This window comes from Saimiri boliviensis, chromosome X (genome assembly GCF_048565385.1).
Source record: "Saimiri boliviensis isolate mSaiBol1 chromosome X, mSaiBol1.pri, whole genome shotgun sequence".
NCBI classification, from domain to species: Eukaryota; Metazoa; Chordata; class Mammalia; order Primates; family Cebidae; genus Saimiri; species Saimiri boliviensis.
In genome coordinates, this window is record NC_133470.1 from 115,387,753 (window position 1) to 115,410,488 (window position 22,736).

Consider the following 22,736-nt stretch of genomic DNA (forward strand, 5'->3'; position numbering starts at 1 on the left):
CTAATTTTTGTATTTTTAATAGAGATGGGGTTTTGCTATGTTAGCCAGGCTGGTCTCGAACTCTTGCCCTCAGGTGATTCACCCATCTTAGCCTCCCAAAGTGCTGGGATTACAGGCATGAACCACCACACCCGGTCTAAATAGTGATTTCATCAACATATTTTAAATCTTAATTTATGAAAATGAAACCAACTAACTCTTGCCCAAAGTAAAGGTGTCCTTCACAAACTATCTTGACAAAACTAGTATTCTGTGTCCTTAAACTACCATATAGTCCTCATGTGAAGTTACAGTAAATGTAGTCTTTTGTATTTAACCAGGCAAAGGGCAGCTGCTTCTGGGAGACCTCTTTAAAATAGAAAAGCATAGAAAGTATTGTGTAACAATATGACAAAGGTGTGACAGTTTAATGTGTGTATAGTATATAGTACGGGTTGAACACCCTTAATGTGAAAATCCAAAATCTGAAATGCCCTAACATTGGAAACTTTTTGAGTGCCAACATGATGCCACAAGTGGAAAATTCCACACTTTACCTCATTTGACAAGTTGCAGTCAAAATTTTGTTTCATGCGTAAAAGATATAAAGTTATCTTCAGGCTATTTAAGGTATGTGTGGAACATAAATGAATTTTGTGTTTAGACTTGGGTCCCATCTCCAAGGTATCTCACTATATATATGCAAGTATTCCAAAATGAAAAAATCAGGACCAGGCATGGTAGCTCACACCTGTAATCCTAGTACTTTGTAAGGCTGAGGCTAGGGAGATCACTCAAGACCAAGAGTTCAAGGTCAGCCTTGGCAACATAGCAAGACCCTATCTATTAAAAAAAATAAAACTACAAAAAAATTAAAAATCGAAAACACTTTGGGTGTTAAAGAATCTTCAGTGCATATGACATTTATTAACTTGGTTTACTTTCATGATACTTTTCTCTAAAAAAGGGATTTAAATAAAATTTTTAATTTTTTTTTTTTGAGACAGAGTTTCACTCTTGTTACTCAGGCTGGAGTGCAGTGGCGCGATCTCGGCTCACCGCAACCTCCGCCTCCTGGGTTCAGGCAATTCTCCTGCCTCAGCCTCCTGAGTAGCTGGGATTACAGGCATGCGCCATCATGCCCAGCTAATTTTTTTGTATTTTTAGTAGAGATGGGGTTTCACCATGTTGACCAGGATGGTCTCGATCTCTTGACCTCGTGATCCACCCGCCTCAGCCTCCCAAAGTGCTGGGATTACAGGCTTGAGCCACCGCGCCCGGCCTAAATAAATTTTTTAAAAAGAGATTAAGTTCATGAGCCAAAACTGTTGTCTTTTTAATGGGGTGTTAACTAAATGGGCTTGAGCCAATGATAATGAACTTTACATTGAAAGTTTGCCTTCTCTTACAGCCTGCTGATCTTAAGAAGAGAATAGAATCCTTAATAGATCGGGACTACATGGAAAGAGATAAAGAAAATCCAAACCAGTACAACTATATTGCATAAAATGTTGGCCTTGCATTTGGTGTCATATGCAGTAGCCAGTGGATAAACTAACCTGTTGATTCAATATTATTTGACTCCTTTTTTACTACCGATGACCAAATGAAGCAGTGTAATTAATGGAAATAGTTGAGTGGACTTTTTCTCAGTGGTTAACATGCCCATTTTAAAGAGTAATACTTACCTTTAAGAAGAATGTTGTTGAACTCTTTGCATGTTATTTAGTATGATGTGCAGAAAACACTTAAGAACGTACCTGGTCTTCATGAGTTCCTCTTTGGAACTGGGAAAGAGATCCCTGTGGCTATTAAAAAGCGGGGAGGGTTCTTATACACCATTAAATATGAAGCAGAAGGTTTATTTGCTTAAAATGTCATTTAAAGACACTTAAACTGCATGCAAACTTTATTTACTGTACAGAGTTCTGGATGTATTTATCAAATAGAAAAACCACCCTTGACTTGGTTGTTCACCCATTTTGTGGTTTCCCTTGAAAAGAGAAATGAGCTGTCATAGCTATTGATATTTTACTAGGTAATGTTCTGTCACACTGAAAGGGATGTTTTTTAAAAAGAAAAATTATTTGGAAACAAGTTTTCAAGTAGGGGGGCAGTTGCTTACATAATATCTTGTATATTCACATCCTAAAAATTTCCATTTAGGAGTATGGGATGTGTATATATGGCTTAGCCCCGAGTTTACTGTGCTGATTAACACATACTTATAAAAATAGCTAAAATAGAAAATTAATGATCAGTTGTACTAGAGGAACATCATAGAAGAGAAAATAATCCAACTCTTTCTTTATATTAAGAATGAATACAATAAGAAAATTGCAAAAGAGACCAAAATGAACGTGTTTTGTAAATTGTTACAGGAGCAAAAACTTGTCAACAGTTTTCAACATATTTTAGACTTTAAATGTTGTTAGGACAGTTTTGTCTTCAACTTGGACCAACTGTAGATTGTTACAGACTTCCTAGGATTTAGCATTCTATTTTCTCTACCAAAGTTTTTTTGGAAACATCCCACCTCTTCTCTTTGTTTGATAAATAAGCCTTTCCTGTCATCCTCATTTTAACTTCCTAAAACCCTAGATATAAAGGTCCTCCCTCATTTTTTCCACACAGCTTCTGTTGGGGAATTTGACATTCTGTGTCATGCTGGTCTTCCTTTCAGAATTGCTTGAAGTTGAGTTCTCTTAGCCATTGGACACCTGCTTTTCAGGAAAATGACCCAGGATTGTTTATATTACAAAATGGCAAAAGTACTATTTTTCAAATTGATAATTTGAGCAAAAGGCTTCCCTTTACCATCAGTGTTGTATTGTTTTTGTTTTGCTTCCTTCTCTTTCCTTGAAGCATTGAAGGGAGGAGAAGCAGAAAATTTTGTTTTTGTTTTCTAAAAATCAGAACTTAATGCTTTTTGCCACAGCATATTACCTTGCCTATTGGAGCCGTTAGGAAGATTACCTATGTCCTAATGTTCAACCTGAGGAGATTTTTGAATCTTATGTCTACTGTTTTTTTTTTTTTTTTTTTTGAGACGGAGTTTCGCTCTTGTTGCCCAGGCTGGAGTGCAATGGCATGATCTCGGCTCACCGCAACCTCCGCCTCCTGGGTTCAGGCAATTCTCCTGCCTCAGCCTCCTGAGTAGCTGGGATTACAGGCACACGCCACCATGCCCAGCTAATTTTTAGTATTTTTAGTAGAGACGGGGTTTCACCATGTTGACCAGGATGGTCTCGATCTCTTGACCTCGTGATCCACCCACCTCGGCCTCCCAAAGTGCTGGGATTACAGGCTTGAGCCACCGCGCCCGGCCTTTATGTCTACTGTTGATTGTTTTCTTGAGTTCTTGAAGACCTGTGGCCAAGTATTTTTTTAAAGTGGCCTGTTTCTTTCTAATTGCATCAACTTGCACACTGGTGTCTAACTATATGTGGTATTCAGAACTTATAATTCTTACTGAGCAGCCATTGCCTATATTTTCTCAGCTCCTCCCTGATTTCTTTATATGAGCTCAGCTGACAAGCAAATGCAGCTATTTTGTTTGCCCTCTCTTCATACCAGACCATCAACAACAGTGTTCTAACATCCCTGGTGGTCTCTGAGATGTAGACTTATACAAGATTCAAGTTATTCTTAAGCAACTTTTAGATAGAGTTGCTCCTGTTACAAGGAAACTCTTGATGTCATCTTTTGTTATCTTGAAAGCAGGTCTCCTCCCTGAAGCTTTTAAGTCTTTGAAAACTTGATGCTGTTTTAGCTGAAAAATTAGCAAGACTGTTAAACAAGTTGATGGGAGCTGTTTAAGAAACTGAAAAGTAATAGCAAACTACATTGGATAATTGTGATTTTCAGTTGTTGTTCTGTATCAGTTGAATTTTTGTGCTCTTTTCCCTGTGTACGTGGTGGTTCTATTTTTCTCCAATAAAACTTTTATTTAAAAAATGTTTCTAGAGAAGATCTTTAAAATTCAAGTATTGTAAGAAAGTTAAAACCACAGGACTTAAAATCTTCTTAACAACTTCTGATGAACTCACATTTGTCAATTTTGTTATTTTTAAACTTAAATTTTTTGTGATTGTTTTGTGGTAATACTTACTGTAAGAGTATGGGGGAGGGTATGGTTAATGAGATGAGGAAAATTCCCAGGAATCCTTAAGGTGAATAATTATTCATGAACATCATTGTAGAAAATGCAAATACAAGTATAAACATGGCTTCATTCAAAACCTCAATGTCAGATTGTTTCATAAAGTCAATATGAAATGAGTCTAGATTTGAGTTCAGGGGAGAAGGAAAGATTACTCTTATTTTAGTTATGGCATTTGATCTTCCTTTTCTGTTAATACTTTTTTGAGTTCTGGGCCAAATACTCATAGTAAGATGTTCCTCAGAGTTTTTGAACCCAGTTCCTGAGTCTGCTTGAATAGTCTTAATATCATGTTTAGCCACACTCTTGAAATTTTTGCTGTGTACATGAGGGTACAGTTCAGAAAAACAGCTTATTTAGGCATCTGCATCTAAAGATTTGAGAAGTTTGTTTTTTAATCTTGATATTCATAAATCTTTTAAAATTAGCTGGGTTTTGTTTTCATGACCACTCTCTTTAATGCTGTGAATGGCGGGAGTGTTGTTAAGCATGTCCTGTTCTCTTACATAAAATTGCCGAAACAAATTGTTCATTAAAAAGAAAAGAACAGTACTAATGAAAATTTGCATACTTTGTAAAATGGTATCTTGCTAATGCTTCATTAATGAATATTTTTTAGTGTCCTATAAAAAACACTTGTTTTATATTTGAATAGTGAAGTTTGTTCACCTGTAAACACTCAGTCAAATCAAACACTTTGCTCAATTATTTTCCGTTTTCCCCTTTCCTCCTTTATAAAAAAGGATATTTCTTCTTTTAAGTGGACACATAGTGTACCTTTATGTTTAACAATCCTTAGAAGTTATCTCTAGCATAGTGGAAAAAACCCTAACCTTTCTTTTGTTTTAAAACCCTTTCTATTTGATGTAGAATGTAAAAATGTGTTGCATTGGCACGTTAGAACTTAATAGTTTTGTCAACTGTGACAACACAGATCCTCCTCATTTATTCTCAAATTTCAAAACTTCTTAAGTTTTTTATTGTGGTACACATAAAATTTACCATTCTAACCATGATAAAGTGTTCAATTCTGACAGTACATTCACAGTATGCAACTACCATTATGTAGTTCCAGAAGTTTCATAAACTCTAAAGGAAACTCGGTACCATTAAGCAGTCATTTCCCATTCCCCCTTTTCACCCAGGCTCTGGAAACCACCACTTTCTGTCTCTCTGGATTTGCCTGTTCTGGATATTTCCAATCAATGGAATCATGTATGTGACTTTTTGTATCTGTTTTCTTTCACTTAACATGTTTTCAAGGTTCCTCCACGTCATACGTCTTGTACTTCATTCCTTTTTATGGCTGAATAGTAGCATGTATATACAATATCTTGTTTTTTTTTTTTGAGACGGAGTTTCGCTCTTGTTTCCCAGGCTGGAGTGCAATGGCGCGATCTCGGCTCACCGCAACCTCCGCCTCCTGGGTTCAGGCAATTCTCCTGCCTCAGCCTCCTGAGTAGCTGGGATTACAGGCACGTGCCACCATGCCCAGCTAATTTTTTTTGTATTTTTAGTAGAGACGGGGTTTCACCATGTTTACCAGTATGGTCTCGATCTCTTGACCTTGTGATCCACCTGCCTCGGCCTCCCAAAGTGCTGGGATTACAGGCTTGAGCCACCGCGCCCGGCCTACAATATCTTGTTTATCCATTCATCAGTTGTTGGACATTTGGGTGGTTTCCACCTTCTGGCTATTGTACATAATGGTGCCATGAAGATTTGTGTACAATTATCTGTTGAAGTCCCTATGTTAAAATCTTTTGGGAATATAAGAGTGAAACTGATGGGTTATATGGTAGTTCTGTGCTTATCAATGAACCATTAAACTTTTCCGCAGCAGCTACACTTCTGTTCCCACCAGCAATGTATGAGGTTTCCAATTTCTCCACATCTTCAATACTTGCTGTTTTCTGGTTTTCAGATACTATAATCATCTTAGTGTGAAGTGGTAGTTCATTGTGATTTTGAATCTCATTTCTTTAATGACTAATAATGTTGACCATCTTTTCATGTGCTTATTTGGCCATTTGTACATTTTCTTTGTAGAAATGTCTTCACATTTTTTGGCTTTTTAAAATAGGCTGGATTGTCTTTTTGTTGTTGAGTTATAAGAATTCTTTTAATATTCAGGATATTAAATAATTTGCTAATATCTTCTCCGGTTCTGTGAATTGCCTTCTTACTGGGTGGTGACGTTTGCACATAAGTTTTTAATTTCAATGAAGTCCAGTTAGTCTATCTTTTCTCTGTTGCTTGTGCTTTTGGTATCTTTTTTTTTTTTTTTCACTTACAAGCTCTCTACATGTCATGGTGTCATATTTAAAAAACCATTGCCAAATCAATGCTCATGGTTTACTTCTTTGTTTTCTTATAAGAGTTTTACAGTTTTATTTCTTATGTTTAGGTCTTTGATCTTGAGTTAGTTTCTGTATATGATATGAAGTAAATGTTTAACTTTATTTTTGCATGTGGTTATCCAGTTGTCATGCTACCATTTGTCAAAGAGACTATTCTTTCTCCGATTGAATGATCTTATCAACCCTTGTTGAAGATCAGTTGACCATAGCTGTGTGGATTTATTTCTTTTTTTTTTTTTTTTTTTTTTTTTGAGACGTAGTTTCGCTCTTGTTACCCAGGCTGGAGTGCAACGATCTTGGCTCACTGCAACCTCTGCCTCCTGGGTTCGGGCAATTCTCCTGCCTCAGCCTCCTGAGTAGCTGGGACTACAGGCACGCGCCACCATGCCCAGCTAATTCTTTTGTATTTTTAGTAGAGGCGGGGTTTCACCATGTTGACCAGGATGGTCTCGATCTCTTGACCTCGTGATCCACCCGCCTCGGCCTCCCAAAGTGCTGGGATTACAGGCTTGAGCCACCGCGCCCGGCTGGATTTATTTTTACGTCTATTCCATTCTTCTTATATATCAGTCTTACACTGGTACTACACTGTTTTGATTACTGTAGCTTTTTAGTAAATTTTGGAATCAGAAAATGTGAGTATTTCACCTTTCCTCTTTTTCAGGATTGTTTTAACTATTTGGGTGCCTTACATTATAATTCCACATGGATTTTAAAATCAGCTTTTCCATTTCTGCAAAAAAAAAAGCTATTGGGATTTTGATAGGGATTGTATTGAATCTGTATATCACTTTGGGGAGTATTGTCATCTTAACAATATGAAGTCTTCTAATCCATGAACAAAAGATGCCTTTCTGTTTTTAGGTCTTTAAAATTTTTTTTCAGTAAAGTTTTATACATGTCAGTGTACTTTTCTTGTATCTCCCTAGTTAAATATACCCCTAAATATTTTGTTCTTTTTGGTGCTGCCATAAATGTAATTGTTTTCTGAATTCACTTTTCATGCTGTTCATTGCCAGTGTATACAACTGTATACAACTGATTTTTGCATGTTGATCTTGTATCTTGCATTTTTGCTGGATTTGTTAGCCCTTAAGAATTTTTATGGATTTTTAAGGAGTTTCTATGTATTTTTGCCTTCTACAGTTTACTTCTTCCTTCCATTTTGAGTGCCTTGGATTTCTTGCCTAATTTCTCTGACTGGAGATTTTAACAGTGTTAAATACAAGTAGCTAAAGTGAGCATCCTTGACTTGTTCCTGTTCTTGGGTGGGAAGCTATCAGTGTTTCACCATTGAGTATGATGTCACCTGTGAGAGTTTTATAAATGCCCTTTATCTTACTGAGGAAGTTTTCTTTCTCTTTTATTTAGTATTTTAGAGATGCAGAGTCTCATTCTGTCACCCAGACTAGACTGCTATGGCACAATCATGGCTCACTGAATTCCCTACCTCATAGGCTTAAGCATTCCTCCCACCTCAACCTCCCAAGTAGCTAGGACTACAGGCACCTGCCACCACACCTGGCTAATAAACATTTTACACATAGAGAGACAGGGGTCTCACTGTGTTGCCCAGACTGGTCTCAAACTCCTGGCCTCAACTGATCTGCTGCCTTGGTGTCCCAAATTGCTGGGACTACAGGAGTGAGCCACTGTGCCTGGCCCAAAGTTTTCTTTCATTCTTAGCTTTCTGAGTGTTTTCATCATTAAAGGGTGTTGAACTTTGTCCAGTGCTTTTTCTGTATCAGTTGAGATGATCATGTGGCTTATTTCCTTCATTCTATTCATGTGGTGTAGTACATTGATTTGTTTCCATATGTCAGATCACTTTGGCATTCTTGGCATAAATCCCATTTGGTCATGTTGTATAATCCTTTTGATATGTTGTTGGATTTGATTTGCTAGTATTTGAATATTTTTGCATCTATGTTCATGAAGAATATTGATCTGTACTATTTTTATAGTATTTTTGTCCAGCTTTGATAGCTGGTTAATGCTAGCATTATACAATGAACTATCAAGCATTTGCTCTTCTGTTTTCTGGAAGACTTTGAAAAGAATTGGTGTTCATTCTTCTTTAACAGAATTCGCCAGTGTAAAAGTCAGAGGATGAGGGGAAAAAAAGAATTCACTAGTGAAGCTGTCCAGCCTTAGGTTGTTCTTTTGGGGGATGTTTTCAATTATTTAATCTCTTACAGGTCTGTTCAGATTTTCTATTTCTTTTTGCATCAGTTTTAGGTCATGTGTATATTTCTAGGAATTTGTTCTTTTTTTTTTTTTTTTTTTTTTTTGAGATGGCGTTTCGGTCTTGTCGCCCAGGCTGAAGTATAGTGACGTGATCTCAGCCCACTGCAACCTCTGCCTCCTGGGTTCAAGCAATTCTCCTGCCTCAGTCTCCAGAGTAGCTGGGACTACAGGTGGGCACCACCATGCCAGGCTAATTTTTGTGTTTTTAGTAGAGACAGGGTTTCACCATATTGGCCAAGATGTTCTCAATCTCCTGACCTTGTGATCCACCCACCTTGATTTTATCTTAGCTATCTAATTTGTTGGCATACAATTGTTGATAGCAATCCTTTTTTTTTCGATACAGGGTCTCACTCTTTCACCCAGGCTGGAGTGCAGGGGCACAACCATTGCTACTGCAGCCTAGATCTCCCAGGCTCAGGCCATCCTCCTACCTCAGCCTCCCAGGTAGCTAGGATCATGGGCATTCACCACCTTCACCACCACACCAACTTAGTTTTTTAAAAAAATTTTTGTAGAGATGGGGTCTTGCTGTGTTGGTCTCAAACTCTTAGATTTAAGCAGTCCTCTCACCTTGGCATCCCAACATGCTGGTATTACAGACATGAGCCATTGTGCCCAGCCTCATAGCAATCTTTTATCATCCTTTTTAATTGTGAGGTCAGTAGTAATATCCCACTTTCATTTCTGATTTTAGTAACTTGAGTCTATTCTATGTTACTCTTTTTTTTTCTTTTCTTTTTTTTTTAAACAGGGTAGTGCTCTGTTGCCCAGGCTGGAGTGCAGTGGCACAGTCACAGCTTACTGCAGCCTCAAACTCTTGGGCTCAAGCGATCTTCCTGAGTAGCTGGGACTACAGGCGCATGTCACCACACCCAGCTAATTTTTAAACATTTTTTTTTTTTGTAGAGATTGGGTTTCTGTATGTTGCCCAGGCCAGTCTCGAACTCTTGGCCTCAAGCAGTCTTTCCATCTTGGTCTTCTGAAGTGCTGGGATTACAGGCATGAGCCACCATACCTGGTCTATTACTGATTTCTAATTTTACTCCATGTGGCCAGAGAAGATGTGTATGATTTCAGTCTTGTTAAATTTATTGAGACTTGTGTGCCTAACATGGTCTATCCTGGAGAATGTTTCATGTGGAGTTGAGAAGAATGTATATTTTGCTGTTTTGTGTGGAATGTTCTGTGTAAGTCTACTGAACCAAGTAGGTTTGTAGTGTTGTTCAGTTTTTCTGTTTCCTTATTGATCTGTCTAGTTCTATCCATTATTGAAAGTGGGATATTGAAGTCTTCAACATTATTGCAGAACTGCCTATTTCTCCCTTCAATTCTACCAGTTTTTACTTCATATATAGTGGGACTGTTAGGTGTGTCTATGTTTATGATTATTAATATCTTACTGATGTATTGACCACTATATCAATACATATTATTGTTCTTTGTCTCTTGTAACAATACACATTTTTACTTAAAAGTCTATTTTACCTGACATTAGTGGAGCAACCCTAGCCCTCTTTTGGTTTGCTTGCAATGTCTTTTTCCATCCTTTCTCTTTCAACTTGTTTGTATCTAGAACCTAAAGTGAGTCTCTTGTCAACAGTCTATAATTAGATCTTGATTTTAAATCCATTTTACCAATCCCTTACTTCTGAAATTGGAGAGTTTAATTATTTTACATCTAAAATAATTACTGATACGGAAGGGCTTCTGTCATTTTGCTATTTGTTTTCTATGTATCATCTTTTTTGTTTCTTAATGGCTTTATTACTGCCATCTTTTGTGTGTGTTTCTTTTTAAATTCATGGGTTTTTTGTTTTACTGCTGTGCTTGATATATATGAAGTAATGGATACTGCATTTTTACTTGTACATTTATTATTAGGTTGAATTTAGTTTTATAATCATAAACATCTGGTAGAAATAACATAAGCATATTCGACTAGTAAACTCAGAATAGAAGTTGTGTCTGCATTATATTTAATGCTGATGCTGACAACCCTGAAGGCATTTTTTGTAACTAAACCAACAATATTTACTAAAGATTACTAGTCAAGTCAACTTGAAAAGCATTTGGGTTAGTTCTTCTGTTTTCTGAGAAAATACACACTTTATGTAAGTTTCTTTTTTTTTTCTTCTGTCCTTTTGTTTTGTAGCCAAGTTCTCACTCCCTCACCCAGGCTGGAGTGCAATGGTGCAATCTTGGCTCACTGCAACCTCTGCCTCCCAGACTCAAGTAATTCTCCTGCCTCAGCCTCCTAGTACCTGGGACCACAGGCACATGCCACCGCACCGGGCTAATTTGGGTATTTTTTGTAGAGATGGGGTTTGCCATGTTCCCCAGCCTCGTCTTGAACTCCTGAGCTCAGGTGATATGCCCGCCTCCCAAAGTGCTGGGATTACATACAGGCTCGAGCCACTGTGCCCAGCCATTTTATTTTATTTTATTTTATTTTATTTTATTTTATTTTATTTTATTTTATTTTATTTTATTTTTTGAGACACAGTCTCTGTTGCCTGTACTAGAGTGCAGTGGTAGGATCATAGCTCACTGCAGCTTGGAACTCCTGGACTCAAGCAATTCTCCTGTCTTGGTCTCCTAAATAGTTAGGACTACATGCACCAACCACCATGGCTAGCTAATTCTTAAATTTTCTTTTTTAGAGACGAGTGTCTCGTTACGTTGCTGAGGCTGACGTTATGCAATCCTCCTGTTTCGCCTCCCAAAGTTTTAAGATTACAAGCCTAAGCACCACACCCAGCCCAGTGTATTTTTCTTAAAGCCAATGAAGTTGAGCTTGTTTACACACAAATTTAGGTAATACCATGGGGATAGAAGAATGTCACATGTACATAGACATGCATAAACATAGAGATACAAACAGATTTTACAGCTTTTATTTAAAAATTTTAGCGATGTATCAGGTACAATAATACAAAACTCACTAGTTTGTAAAAGAATAGCTGGATCTAAATTGTGTTTCTGGCAGATAGAGTAAGTTAAGTTTACCTATTCAGATGGCTAAAGATTTTTACAAGTATCTGTGGAAAAGACTTTCCACAGATTTTCATTTGCCCAGTCTCCAAATAGCTCCTTTTTTTCCCTTCAGGTGAGAGTCGCCTCCTTGAGATTTTCATTTCAAAAGAGATAGCCCTCAGGCCCTAGAGAAGAAATTTTACATCTCAAAGGCACAGAGAAAGGATGAAAGTTCTCTCCTAGGAGTTTTGTAGCATATTTGCCTATTTTTAGAGGTCAGTCTTAGGAAGCTGTGGACTAAAATGTAGATGACTGAGGAGGCATCTAGTGGTTATCTCCAAAGAGCATCGGAGTGGATGAAACATCCAGTCTATTTCTAACGCCTTTCTTTTCAGCCTCAGGTAATTGCTTTTGGAGGTCCCTAAGTCCCTTGAGAGCCAGAGTTCTACAGTTCAAGAGACTAAGGGGCTGGAGTGGAAAGGTAAAAAGTCTGGCAGTGGTAGACAGAGGGACGGAGGAGGTAGGAGCTTGGAAGGGGAACAGATCAAGGTTCAAAGGAACTGAATTAAAGATCGAAAGTGGCAGAAGGCAGAGCGGAAGCAATGGGGACAAAGAGGTCTCAGAGCCAGTTTGGGGAAATCTTTCAAGAAGCCAGTGAAGTTTCAAGTTACTAGCAAAATTGTGTCAACAGAAAGAAGGTGTCCAGAGTTGGCAGATCATATAGTCTGCAGGATTTTGAGAAAGGAATTTTAGTTGACTGAGGTTTCCATGGGGGGAGCAGGATCAAAAAGAATAGAGAATATTCTGGCATAATTGAACTCTTTTCTTTTTCTTTTTCTTTTAAACCAAAGGTGTAACCATGACAGGTTTCTTGTCCAATGTACACACAAGTTGATATGCTGAGATGCTGGCTTACAGCAGAGAAGGAGGTTTTTTGTTGTTGTTTTTGAGATGGAGTCTCGCTCTGTTGCCCAGGCTGGAGTGCAGTAGCATAATCTCGTCTTACTACCACCCGTGCCTCCCAGGTTCAAGCAATTCTCCTGCCTCAGCCTCCCACATAGCTGGGATTACAGGTCTGCGCCAACACACCCTGCTAATTTTTGTATTTTTAGTACAGGCAGGGTATCACCATGTTGTCCAGGCTGGTCTCAAACTCCTGACCTCAAGTGATCCACCCACCTTGGCCTCCCAAAGTGCTGGGTTTATAAGCGTGAGCCACTGTGCCCGGCTGAGAAACAGGTTTAATGGTAGGATAACTAAAAAAAGAAATGGGAGAAAACCTCAAGTCTGTCTCCCTGAGGAATTTCAGGTTAGGTTTTTAAAGGGTTTTGGAGTGGGCCAAAGTGTGGAGATTGTGTATTGGCTGAAGAGTGCAGGGTAAAGTCACAGGGCACGGAGATGAAGAAACTATTCTTGGCCAGGCTCACACCTATAATCCCAATGCTTTGGGAGCCCAAGGTGGGAGGATTGCTTGAGGGCAGGAGTTCAAGACTAGCCTGGCTAACACAGGGAGACCCCATCTCTACAAAAACAAATGTAAAAATAAGCTGGGTGGTGGTATGCACCAGTAGCCCCAGCTAATAAGGAGGCTGAGGCTGGAGGATAACTTCAGCCCAGGAGTTTGAGGCTTTAGTGAGCTATGATCGTGCCACTTCACTCTAGCCTGGGTGACAGAGCAAGACCCTATCTTAAAAAAAAAAAAAAAAAAAAAAGCTGGGCGCAGTGGCTCAAGCCTGTAATCCCAGCACTTTGGGAGGCCGAGGCGGGTGGATCACGAGGTCAAGAGATCGAGACCATCTTGGTCAACATGGTGAAACCCCGTCTCTACTAAAAATACAAAAAAAATAGCTGGGCATGGTGGTGCGGGCCTGTAATCCCAGCTACTCAGGAGGCTGAGGCAGGAGAATTGCCTGAACCCAGTAGGCGGAGGTTGCGGTGAGCTGAGATTGCGCCATTGCGCTCCAGCCTGGGTAACAAGAGCGAAACTCCGTCTCAAAAAAAAAAAAAAAAAGAAAAAGAAAAAGAAAGTATATTCTTATGCTGATTTGGTTCTCCTCTGAGGGCCTTGAAACTGGTTGCCTTCAGCCTTTCCATTGGAATTCAGGATCTGAAAAATATCTTAGGTAGACCTTAAACAAAAGCCTTATGATTCCAGTGTCAGAGATCCTATCTGTAGAAAAAATGTAAATGCAAATAGCCAGTATCTAGTACTACATGACTTTCAGCAAGAGGAAAGTGGGCCAAAGGGCAGCCTGATTAATTTTTAATTATAACTATTTCTGTCCAGAACCTAGCATGCAATTCTTGTCACCCCTCTGGGGACATTTTCAAAGGTATATTTATCAAGTGACTTGACCAAAACCAATAAGCCCTTAATGGCTTAACTGTGGTAGCAAGAGGTGTCTCCATAGAGGGTGCAAAGATACGGTCCTCCCAAGATCTAGAGCCACTCCCAGAGATAGCCAAAAGAGAATCCTCTGAGAGCTGGCAACAGTTGGTAGGACCCTAGCTACAAGAAGGATACAACCCCCATTTCTGCCAAGCCATATTATTGAGGGCTGCCAACCTTTTGGTTGGCTGCCTCCAAACAGGCTTGATAACCTGTGTAACCAGACAGGTAGAAAGCCAAGCTAAGCTTTCAGGACACAAGATGAGACTAACAGGAAAGCAAAAGCTGTCTCTGAGAGGGAAAGGATCAAGCCAGAGTCATAATCCAAAAAATCAATTTGTACAGATATTTTTCTCCTGCTGATCAAAAGTTAGAAAGTAAGGAACAAGGAAAAGTGTTTGCCTTCCTCTTCACTACTACATCCTGCAGACATATCCAGGAGAGTTGACTTTGGTAAGAATTTTTACCCTTAGCCAGCTTCTATCAGTTTTCCCAGGATCTCATTGGCAGGTTCCAGAGTGAGCAGGGTACTCCAGAGATCCTATCCTTATTGCCAGAAACTCTAGGGGAGGAAAGATACTTTTCTCTCTGTCCTTCATAGTTTCTAGTTGTGGTGGACTCCTGTAACAAAAGATAGACTCCTCACAAGAGAAAAAGTTTAATAGCTTGTACAGTGGTCCCCCTTATCTGAGGAGAATATGTTCCAAGAACCCTGGGGGATGCCTGAAACCACAGGTAGTACCAGACCCTATATATACATTTTGTTTTCTATAAATACATACCTATACTTCATTTATAAATTAGACACAGTAAGAAATTAACAACAACAATAAAATACAGCAATTGTTACAATTTGCCAGCATCACTACTCTTGTGCTTTGGGGCCATTATTAAGTAAAACAAAGGTTACTTGAATAGAAGCACTTCAGTACTACAACACTTGATGTGATAACCAAGGTGGCTACTAAGTAACGGGTGGTGTATACGGCATGGATCTGCTGGACAAAGGAATGATTCACATCTTGGGTGGGATGGAGCAGAACAGCATGAAATTTCATCATACTATTCAGAATGGCATGCAATTTGAAACTTATGAATTGTTTATTTCTGGAATTTTCCATGTAATATTCTTGGACCATGATTGGCCACAGGTAACTGTACCCAGTGAAAACAAAACTGTAGTTAAGGGGGGACGGTTGTATACTTCATGTATACCTGGGAGATAACCATGGAAGGATGAGTAAATCTCCCCTTCTGTTGTATTGATTGATTTTTTTTTTTTTTTTTGTAGTATACCATTTTGATTCTCTTCTCATTTCCTTTTATGTGTATTTTTTTTTAATAGAGGCTAGGCATCACTGTGTTACTCAGGCTGGCCTAGAGCTCCTGGGTTCAAGTGATCCTCCCTCCTCAGCCTCCTGAGTAGCTGAGAGTATAGGTGCATACCACCTCACCTGGCTTCTTTTCATATGTATCTTTTGGGGGTTTTTTTCTTAGTGGTTAGCCGGGGATTATGATGGGCATCTTAAGTTTACAGCAAACTAGTATGAATTAATACTGATCTAGCTTCAACAGTATAGTATATACAAAACCTGCCTCTATACAGCTCTACCTCTTCTTATGTAGTTACTGTCCCAGAGTACATCTTTATACATTGTATGCCTATTTAGAGATGAAATCTTTCTCATATTTCTTACTGTGAAATAGCCAATGAGACATTCTTAAGTTGAAAGCAATATAAATATCAGAGTGAGTTGCTTTTAGGTATTCAATTGTTTTGTGGTAATATAAAAATCCCTTCTATGCATAAACATATTTTCTTTTCATTGTCTATATGTCAGAAGTTTGTTTTTTTTTTTTTTGCTTTTGTTTTTGTTTCTGAGACAGAGTTTTACTCTCTCACCTGGGCTGGAGTGCAGTGGCACGATCTTGGTGCACCGCAACCTCTGATTACTGAGTTCAAGCTATTCTCCTGTCTCAGTCACCTGAGTAGCTGGGATTACAGGCATGCACCACCATGCCCAGCTAATTTTTGTATTTTTAGTAGAGACAAAGTTTCACCATGTTGACCAGTCTGGTCTCGAACTCCTGACCTCAAGTGATCTGGCTGCCTTGGCCTCCCAAAGTGCTGGGATTATAGGCTTGAGCCACCGCGCCCAGCCTATATGTCAGAAGTCTTTTTTTTTTTTTTTTTTTTTTTTTTTTAACATTTGGCAGATAGTAAGAAATTTTTATTAAGTACAAAGACATTTTTCGTCTGGTTGTTGATTTGTTTAAATCATTGGTGTGTGAATATCTTGTGAAAGCATTTTTTTTTTTTTTTTTTTTTTTAAGATGGGGTTTCACCATGATGGCCAGGCTGGTCTTGAATTCCTGACCTCAGGTGATCTACCCACCTCGGCCTCCCAAAGTGCTAGGATTACAGGCATGAGCCACCACACCCAGCTGTGAAAGCATTTTTCAAAGTGGTCGTAAGCCTTCATAATGGTTAACATTATACCTAAAAGGGCAGTATGGAATTTGCCAGATTTTTAAAAGGTAACACAAGTGAGAAGCAAGGACAGATTTTCTTACAATCAGGCCTACATGATGAATTACACCTTTGCCCTAAAACACAAGCACCAAATCCGACTGTGGAGTTAGCATCTTTCAAAGGTTTATTTCTAATTCCTCTTTGAGTTAAGCATTATCAGACAGAGAGATAACTGTATGCACATTTTTCTCTATCTTTCAAACATTAAATTTTTAACATAATTTATATAATGTTCAGGAATTTCAAGTATCCTACTTAATCATATGGTTTTGCATGTGATTGTTTTAAGAGGAAATTAGATATAAACAAGTGAAATATTTTAACCAAAGGTAAGAGTTATATGAAAACTTCAAGCCTCTTTGAATGCACGAGGTTTATATTAACCTTTTCAACCTATTCTTATGTAGGAATTAATAAATGGAGGGTCACTTCCTTTGCAATTAAAAGGAACAAGAAAATATTATTTCAAACCAGTATATATAATTCCTACCTAAAACAGATCATTAGATTCTGTCATCTGGGAATGAGTATTTTGGGGATATCAGGCCCTAGCATAACACTAAAACATTCGCTAATTTAATTTCCAATTTATTTTCTAAAGCACGCCATTAAAATGTGCTTTTTATTTTTTATTTATTTATTTTTTGAGACAGAGTCTCGCTCTGTCACCCAGGCTGGAGTGGAGTGGTACAATCTCGGCTCACTGCAACCTCTGCCTCCTGAGTTCAAGCAGTTCAACCGTTATATAACACTGTATTTTATAAATGTAAACAATTCGTCCATGCTTTTGAACACACATAGCTTGTTCGTTTTGTTTTGTTTTGTTTTACCCATTACAGACAATACAGAAATAAACATTCTCGTAGATTGCTCTTCAAAAAAGATGTGGGATATATATCCTATCTAAGATTAGAATTACTCAGTCATAAGATGTGGGCAGCTTTGATCTTACTAAATATTGCTATTGCTTTTCAAAGTAGTTGTGCCAATTTATATTTCTACCATGAATGAGATTACATTGCTCATCACCACCATCATTTAATGCTGTAAGGCTTTTCCATTTTTGGTAATCTGATGCATGTGAAGTATAATACCTTACAGTTTTATTCTGTATTCATCTGATTGTAGTGAGATTGATCTTATAAATATATTGATCATTTTGGATTTCCTTTTCTGTGAATTCCCTACTCATATTCTTTGCTCATTTTTGAATTTACCTGTTTTTCTTATTGACTTATGAAACCTACTTATATTTTCTGAATATTAATCTTGTGTTGGTTACATGCACTATGAATGTGTTCTCCCAGTCTGTGGATTGTCTTTCTGATTTGTATGGAGCCTTTTGATTAGTTATACTGAAACTATCTCTACTGTATTATTTTTGTGCTTTGTATTAACTTTACTTTTTCTATGTTTCTTTCCTTCTTCCCCTGTTTCACTGATCATGTTTCCCCCTTCTACTGGTTTGGATGTTACACATTCTACTTCTTTTAGAGTCACCCTTAAAATATATTTTAAAATTTATATACAGTATAATTCATTTTTGGTGTACAGTTCTGAGTTTTGACAAATGACAGCTGTGTAAACACTACCACAATTAAGATACAGAAGAGTTTCCTCATGCCTCAAACTCCCTCTTAGTACCCCTCTCTATATCCCTCCTTTCACCTCAACCCATACTAATTACTGATCTGTTTTACACTCGTAGTTTTGCCTTTTGCATAAGGTAATGTAGGAATTGTATGTAGCCTTTTGACTTTGGCTTCTTCCACTTAGAATAATGAATTGAAGATGTATTCATCTTATTGAATGTATCAATAGTTCATTCATATATATTACTATGTAGTAGTATTCCATTACACAGATGTACCATTATTTACCCATTCACCAGCTGGGGGTTGTTTCAGGTTTTACATTTACAAATAGGCTTTTGTGTGAAAATTAGTTTTAATTCCTCTTGGTAAATACTTAGGGGTGGGATTTCTAGGTACCCTTAAATTTTAATATGCATACAGTCCAAAGTTAGTATCTTTATTCCCCTTTTGAACAAAACAAAGATCTTAATACATTTAACTCCAAACTTTTATCTTCTATCTTAGCTTGTCTAGTATTTAGTGCTACTCTTATCGTAATCTTCCCCAACAAAATCAGTAATTTTTATTTTTAGTCAATGTGTATTTAGGTATTATGAATATATTTCAACAATTACTTTGGTCATCATTGCTTCTTGCATCCCACTCCTTTCTTCTAAAAAGCACATGTAGGCCAGGTGCAGTGGCTCATGCTTGTAATCCCAGCACTTTGGGAGGCTGAGGTGGGCGGATCACTTGAAGTCAGAAGTTCGAGACCAGCCTGGCCAACATGGTGAAACCCTGTCTCTACTAAAAACACAAAAATTAGTGAGGCATGGGGGCAGGCACCTGTAATCCCAGCTACTCTGGAGGCTGAGGCAGGAGAATTGCTTGAGTTCACTGTTCTAACCCAATGCAAAGAAACTAAAAACCTTGAAAAAAAGTTAGATGAAATGCTAACTAGAATAACCAGCTTAGAGAAGAACATAAACAACTTGATGGAGCTGAAAAACACAGCACAAGAACTTCATGAAGCATACACAAATTTCAATAGCCTAATAGATCAAGCAGAAGAAAGGATATGAGAGATTGAAGATCAACTCAATGAAATAAAATGAGAAGGCAAGAAAAGACAAAACAGAGTGAAAAGAAATGAACAAAGCCTCCAAGAAATATAGGATTACGTGAAAAGACCTAATCTACACTTGATCAGTGTACCTGAGGGAGACAGGGAGAATGAATCCCAGCTGGAAAACACTCTTCAGGATATTATCCAGGAGAACTTCTCCAACCTAGCAAGGCAGGCCAACATTCAAATACAGGAAATACAGAGCACACCACGAAGATACTTCTCAAGAAGAGCAACCCCAAGGCACATAATCATCATATTCACTAGGGTTGAAATGAATGAAAAAATGCTAAGGGCAGCCAGAGAGAAAGGTCAGGTCACCACAAAGGGAAACCCATCAGACTCACATCAGATCTCTCAGCAGAAACCATACAAGCCAGAAGAGAGTGGGGGCCAATATTCAATATTCTTAAAGAAAAGAACTTTCAACCTAGAATTTCATATCCAGCCAAACTAAGTTTCATAAGTAAAGGAGAAATAAAATCGTTTATGGACAAGCAATTGCTGAGAGATTTCGTCACCACCAGACCTGCCTTACAAGAGCTCCTGAAGGAAGCACTAAACACGGAAAGGAACAACCAGTACTAGCCACTGCAAAAACATACCAAATCGTAAAGACTAACAATGCAATGAAGAAACTGTGTCAACTAACAGGCAAAACAACCAGCTAGTAACAAAATAGCCTAAATGCCCCAGTCAAAAGACACAGACTGGCAAACTGGATAAAGAGTCAAGACCCATCTGTGTGCTATATTCAGGAGACCCATCTCACGTGCAGAGACATACATAAACTCAAAATAAAGGAATGGAAGAAGATTTACCAAGCAAATGGAGAGAGACAAAAAAAAAAAAAAAAAAAGCAAAAAAAAAAAAAAAGCAGGGGTTGCAATCCTAGCCTCTGATAAAATGTACTTTAAACCAACAAAGATCAAAAGAGACAAAGAAGGACATTACACAATGGTAAAAGGATCAATGCAACAAGAAGAGCTAACGATCCTAAATATATATGCACCCAATACAGGAGCACCCAGATACATAAAGCAAGTTCTTAATGACCTACAAAGAAACCTAGACTCCCGCACAATAATAGTGGGAGACATTAACACTCCACTGTCAATATTAGACAGATCAATGAGACAGAAAATAAGCAAGAAAATCCAGGACTTGAATGCAGATCTGGACCAAGCGAACCTAAAAGACATCTACAGAACTCTCCACCCCAAATCCACAGAATTTGCATTCTTCTCAGCACCACATTGCACTTATTCTAAAATTGACCACATAATAGGGAGTAAATCACTCCTCAGCAAATGCAAAATAATGGAAATCATAACAAACAGTCTCTCAGACTACAGTGCAATCAAATTAGAACTCAGGATTAAGAAACTCACTCAAAACTTCACAACTACATGGAAACCGAACAACTGGCTCCTAAATGACGACTGGATAAACAATGAAATGAAGGCAGAAATAAAGATGTTCTTTGAAACCAATGAGAACCAAGACACAATGTAACAGAAACTCTGGGACACATTTAAAGCAGTGTCTAGAGGGAAATTTATAGCAATAAATGCCCACATGAGAAGCGAGAAAAGATCTAAAATCGACACCCTGTCATCAAAATTGAAAGAGCTAGAGGAGCAAGATAAAAAAAAAAACTCAAAAGCTAGCAGAAGACAAGAAATACCTAAGATCAGAGCAGAACTGAAGGAGATAGAGACACAAAATATCCTTCAAAAAATCGATAAATACAGGAGCTGGTTTTTTGAAAAGATCAACCAACTAGACAGACCACTAGCCAGACTAATAAAAAAGAAAAGAGAGAAGAATGAAATAGAAGCAATAAGAAACAATAAAGGGGTATCACCACCAATTCCACAGAAATACAAACTACCATCAGAGGTTACTACAAACAACTCTATGCACATAAACCAGTAAATCTAGAAGAAATGGATACATTCCTGGACACTTCACAGAACTGGAAAAAACCACTTTAAACTTCGTATGAAACCAAAAGAGAGCCTGCAAATCCAAAACAATCTTAAGCAAAAACAACAAAGCTGGAGGCATCACACTACCTGACTTCAAACTATACTAAAAGGCTATAGTAATCAAAACAGCATGGTACTGGTACCAAAATAGAGATATAAACCAATGGAACAGAACAGAGACCTCAGAAACAATGTTACACATCTACAACCATCTGATCTTTGACAAACCTGTCAAAAACAAGCAATGGAGAAAGGATTTCCCATTTAATAAATGGTGTTGGGAAAACTGGCAAGCCATGTGCAGAAAGCAGAAACTGGACCCCTTCCTGACACTTTACACTAAAATTAACTCCAGATGGATTAAAGATTTAAACATAAGACCTAACACCATAAAAACCCTAGAAGAAAACCTAGGCAAAACCATTCAGGACATAGGCATAGGAAGGACTTCATGACTAAAACACCAAAAGCATTGGCAACAAAAGCCAAAATGGACAAATGGGATCTAATTAAACCTAAGAGTTTCTGTACAGCAAAAGAAATAATCATTAGAGTGAACTGGTAACCAACAGAATGGGAAGAAATGTTCACAATCTACCCATGTGACAAAGGGCTAATATCTAGAATCTACGAAGAACTAAAACAAACTTACAAGGAAAAAAAAAACAAACAAACCCATTTAAAAGTGGGCAAAGGATATGAACAGATGCTTTTCAAAAGAAGACTTACATGAGGCCGACAAACATGAAAAAATGCTAATCATCACTGGTCATTAGAGAAATGCAAATCAAAACCACATTGAGATACCACCTCACGCCAGTTAGAATGGCAATCACTAAAAAATCTGGAAACAACAGATGCTGGAGAGGATGTGGAGAAACAGGAACACTTTCACACCATTGGTGGGAGTGTAAATTAGTCCCACCATTATGAAAGACAGTGTGACGATTCCTCAAGGATCTAGAAATAGAAATTCCATTTGTTACAGCAATCCTGTTACTGGGTATGTACCCAGAGGACTATACGTAAATCATTCTATTATAAATCGTCTATTGCAGCACTGTTTACAATGGTAAAGACCTGGAACCAACCCAAATGCCCATTGATGATAGACTGGACAGGGAAAATATGGCACATATACACCATAGAATACTATGCAGCCATAAAAAACGATGAGTTCTTGTCCTTTGTAGGGACATGGATGAATCTGAAAACCATCATTTTGGCAAACTGACACAAGAACAAAAAGCCAAACACCGCATGTTCTCACTCATAGGTGTTGAACAATGAAAACACATGGGCACAGGGAGGGGAAGATCACACACTGGGGTCTGTTGCGGGGGGTGAGGGGCTAGGGGACAGTGGTGGGTGGGGAGGTTGGGAAGGGATAACACTGAGA

General features: G+C 38.2%; 1 protein-coding gene across 4 annotated transcripts in view; it reads left to right on the plus strand.

The window, feature by feature from the left end:
- CUL4B (cullin 4B) overlaps positions 1–5,240 on the plus strand; it is a 38,837-nt gene extending 33,597 nt beyond the window's left edge. For all 4 annotated transcript variants that reach the window (XM_010341707.3, XM_010341706.2, XM_010341708.2 and 1 more), the window contains one exon: positions 1,391–5,240. In XM_010341707.3, coding sequence (XP_010340009.2) covers positions 1,391–1,486 — 96 coding nt within the window. In that variant the 3' untranslated portion in view covers positions 1,487–5,240. The remainder of the gene's footprint in view (positions 1–1,390) is intronic.
- Positions 5,241–22,736: the final 17,496 nt, after the last annotated feature.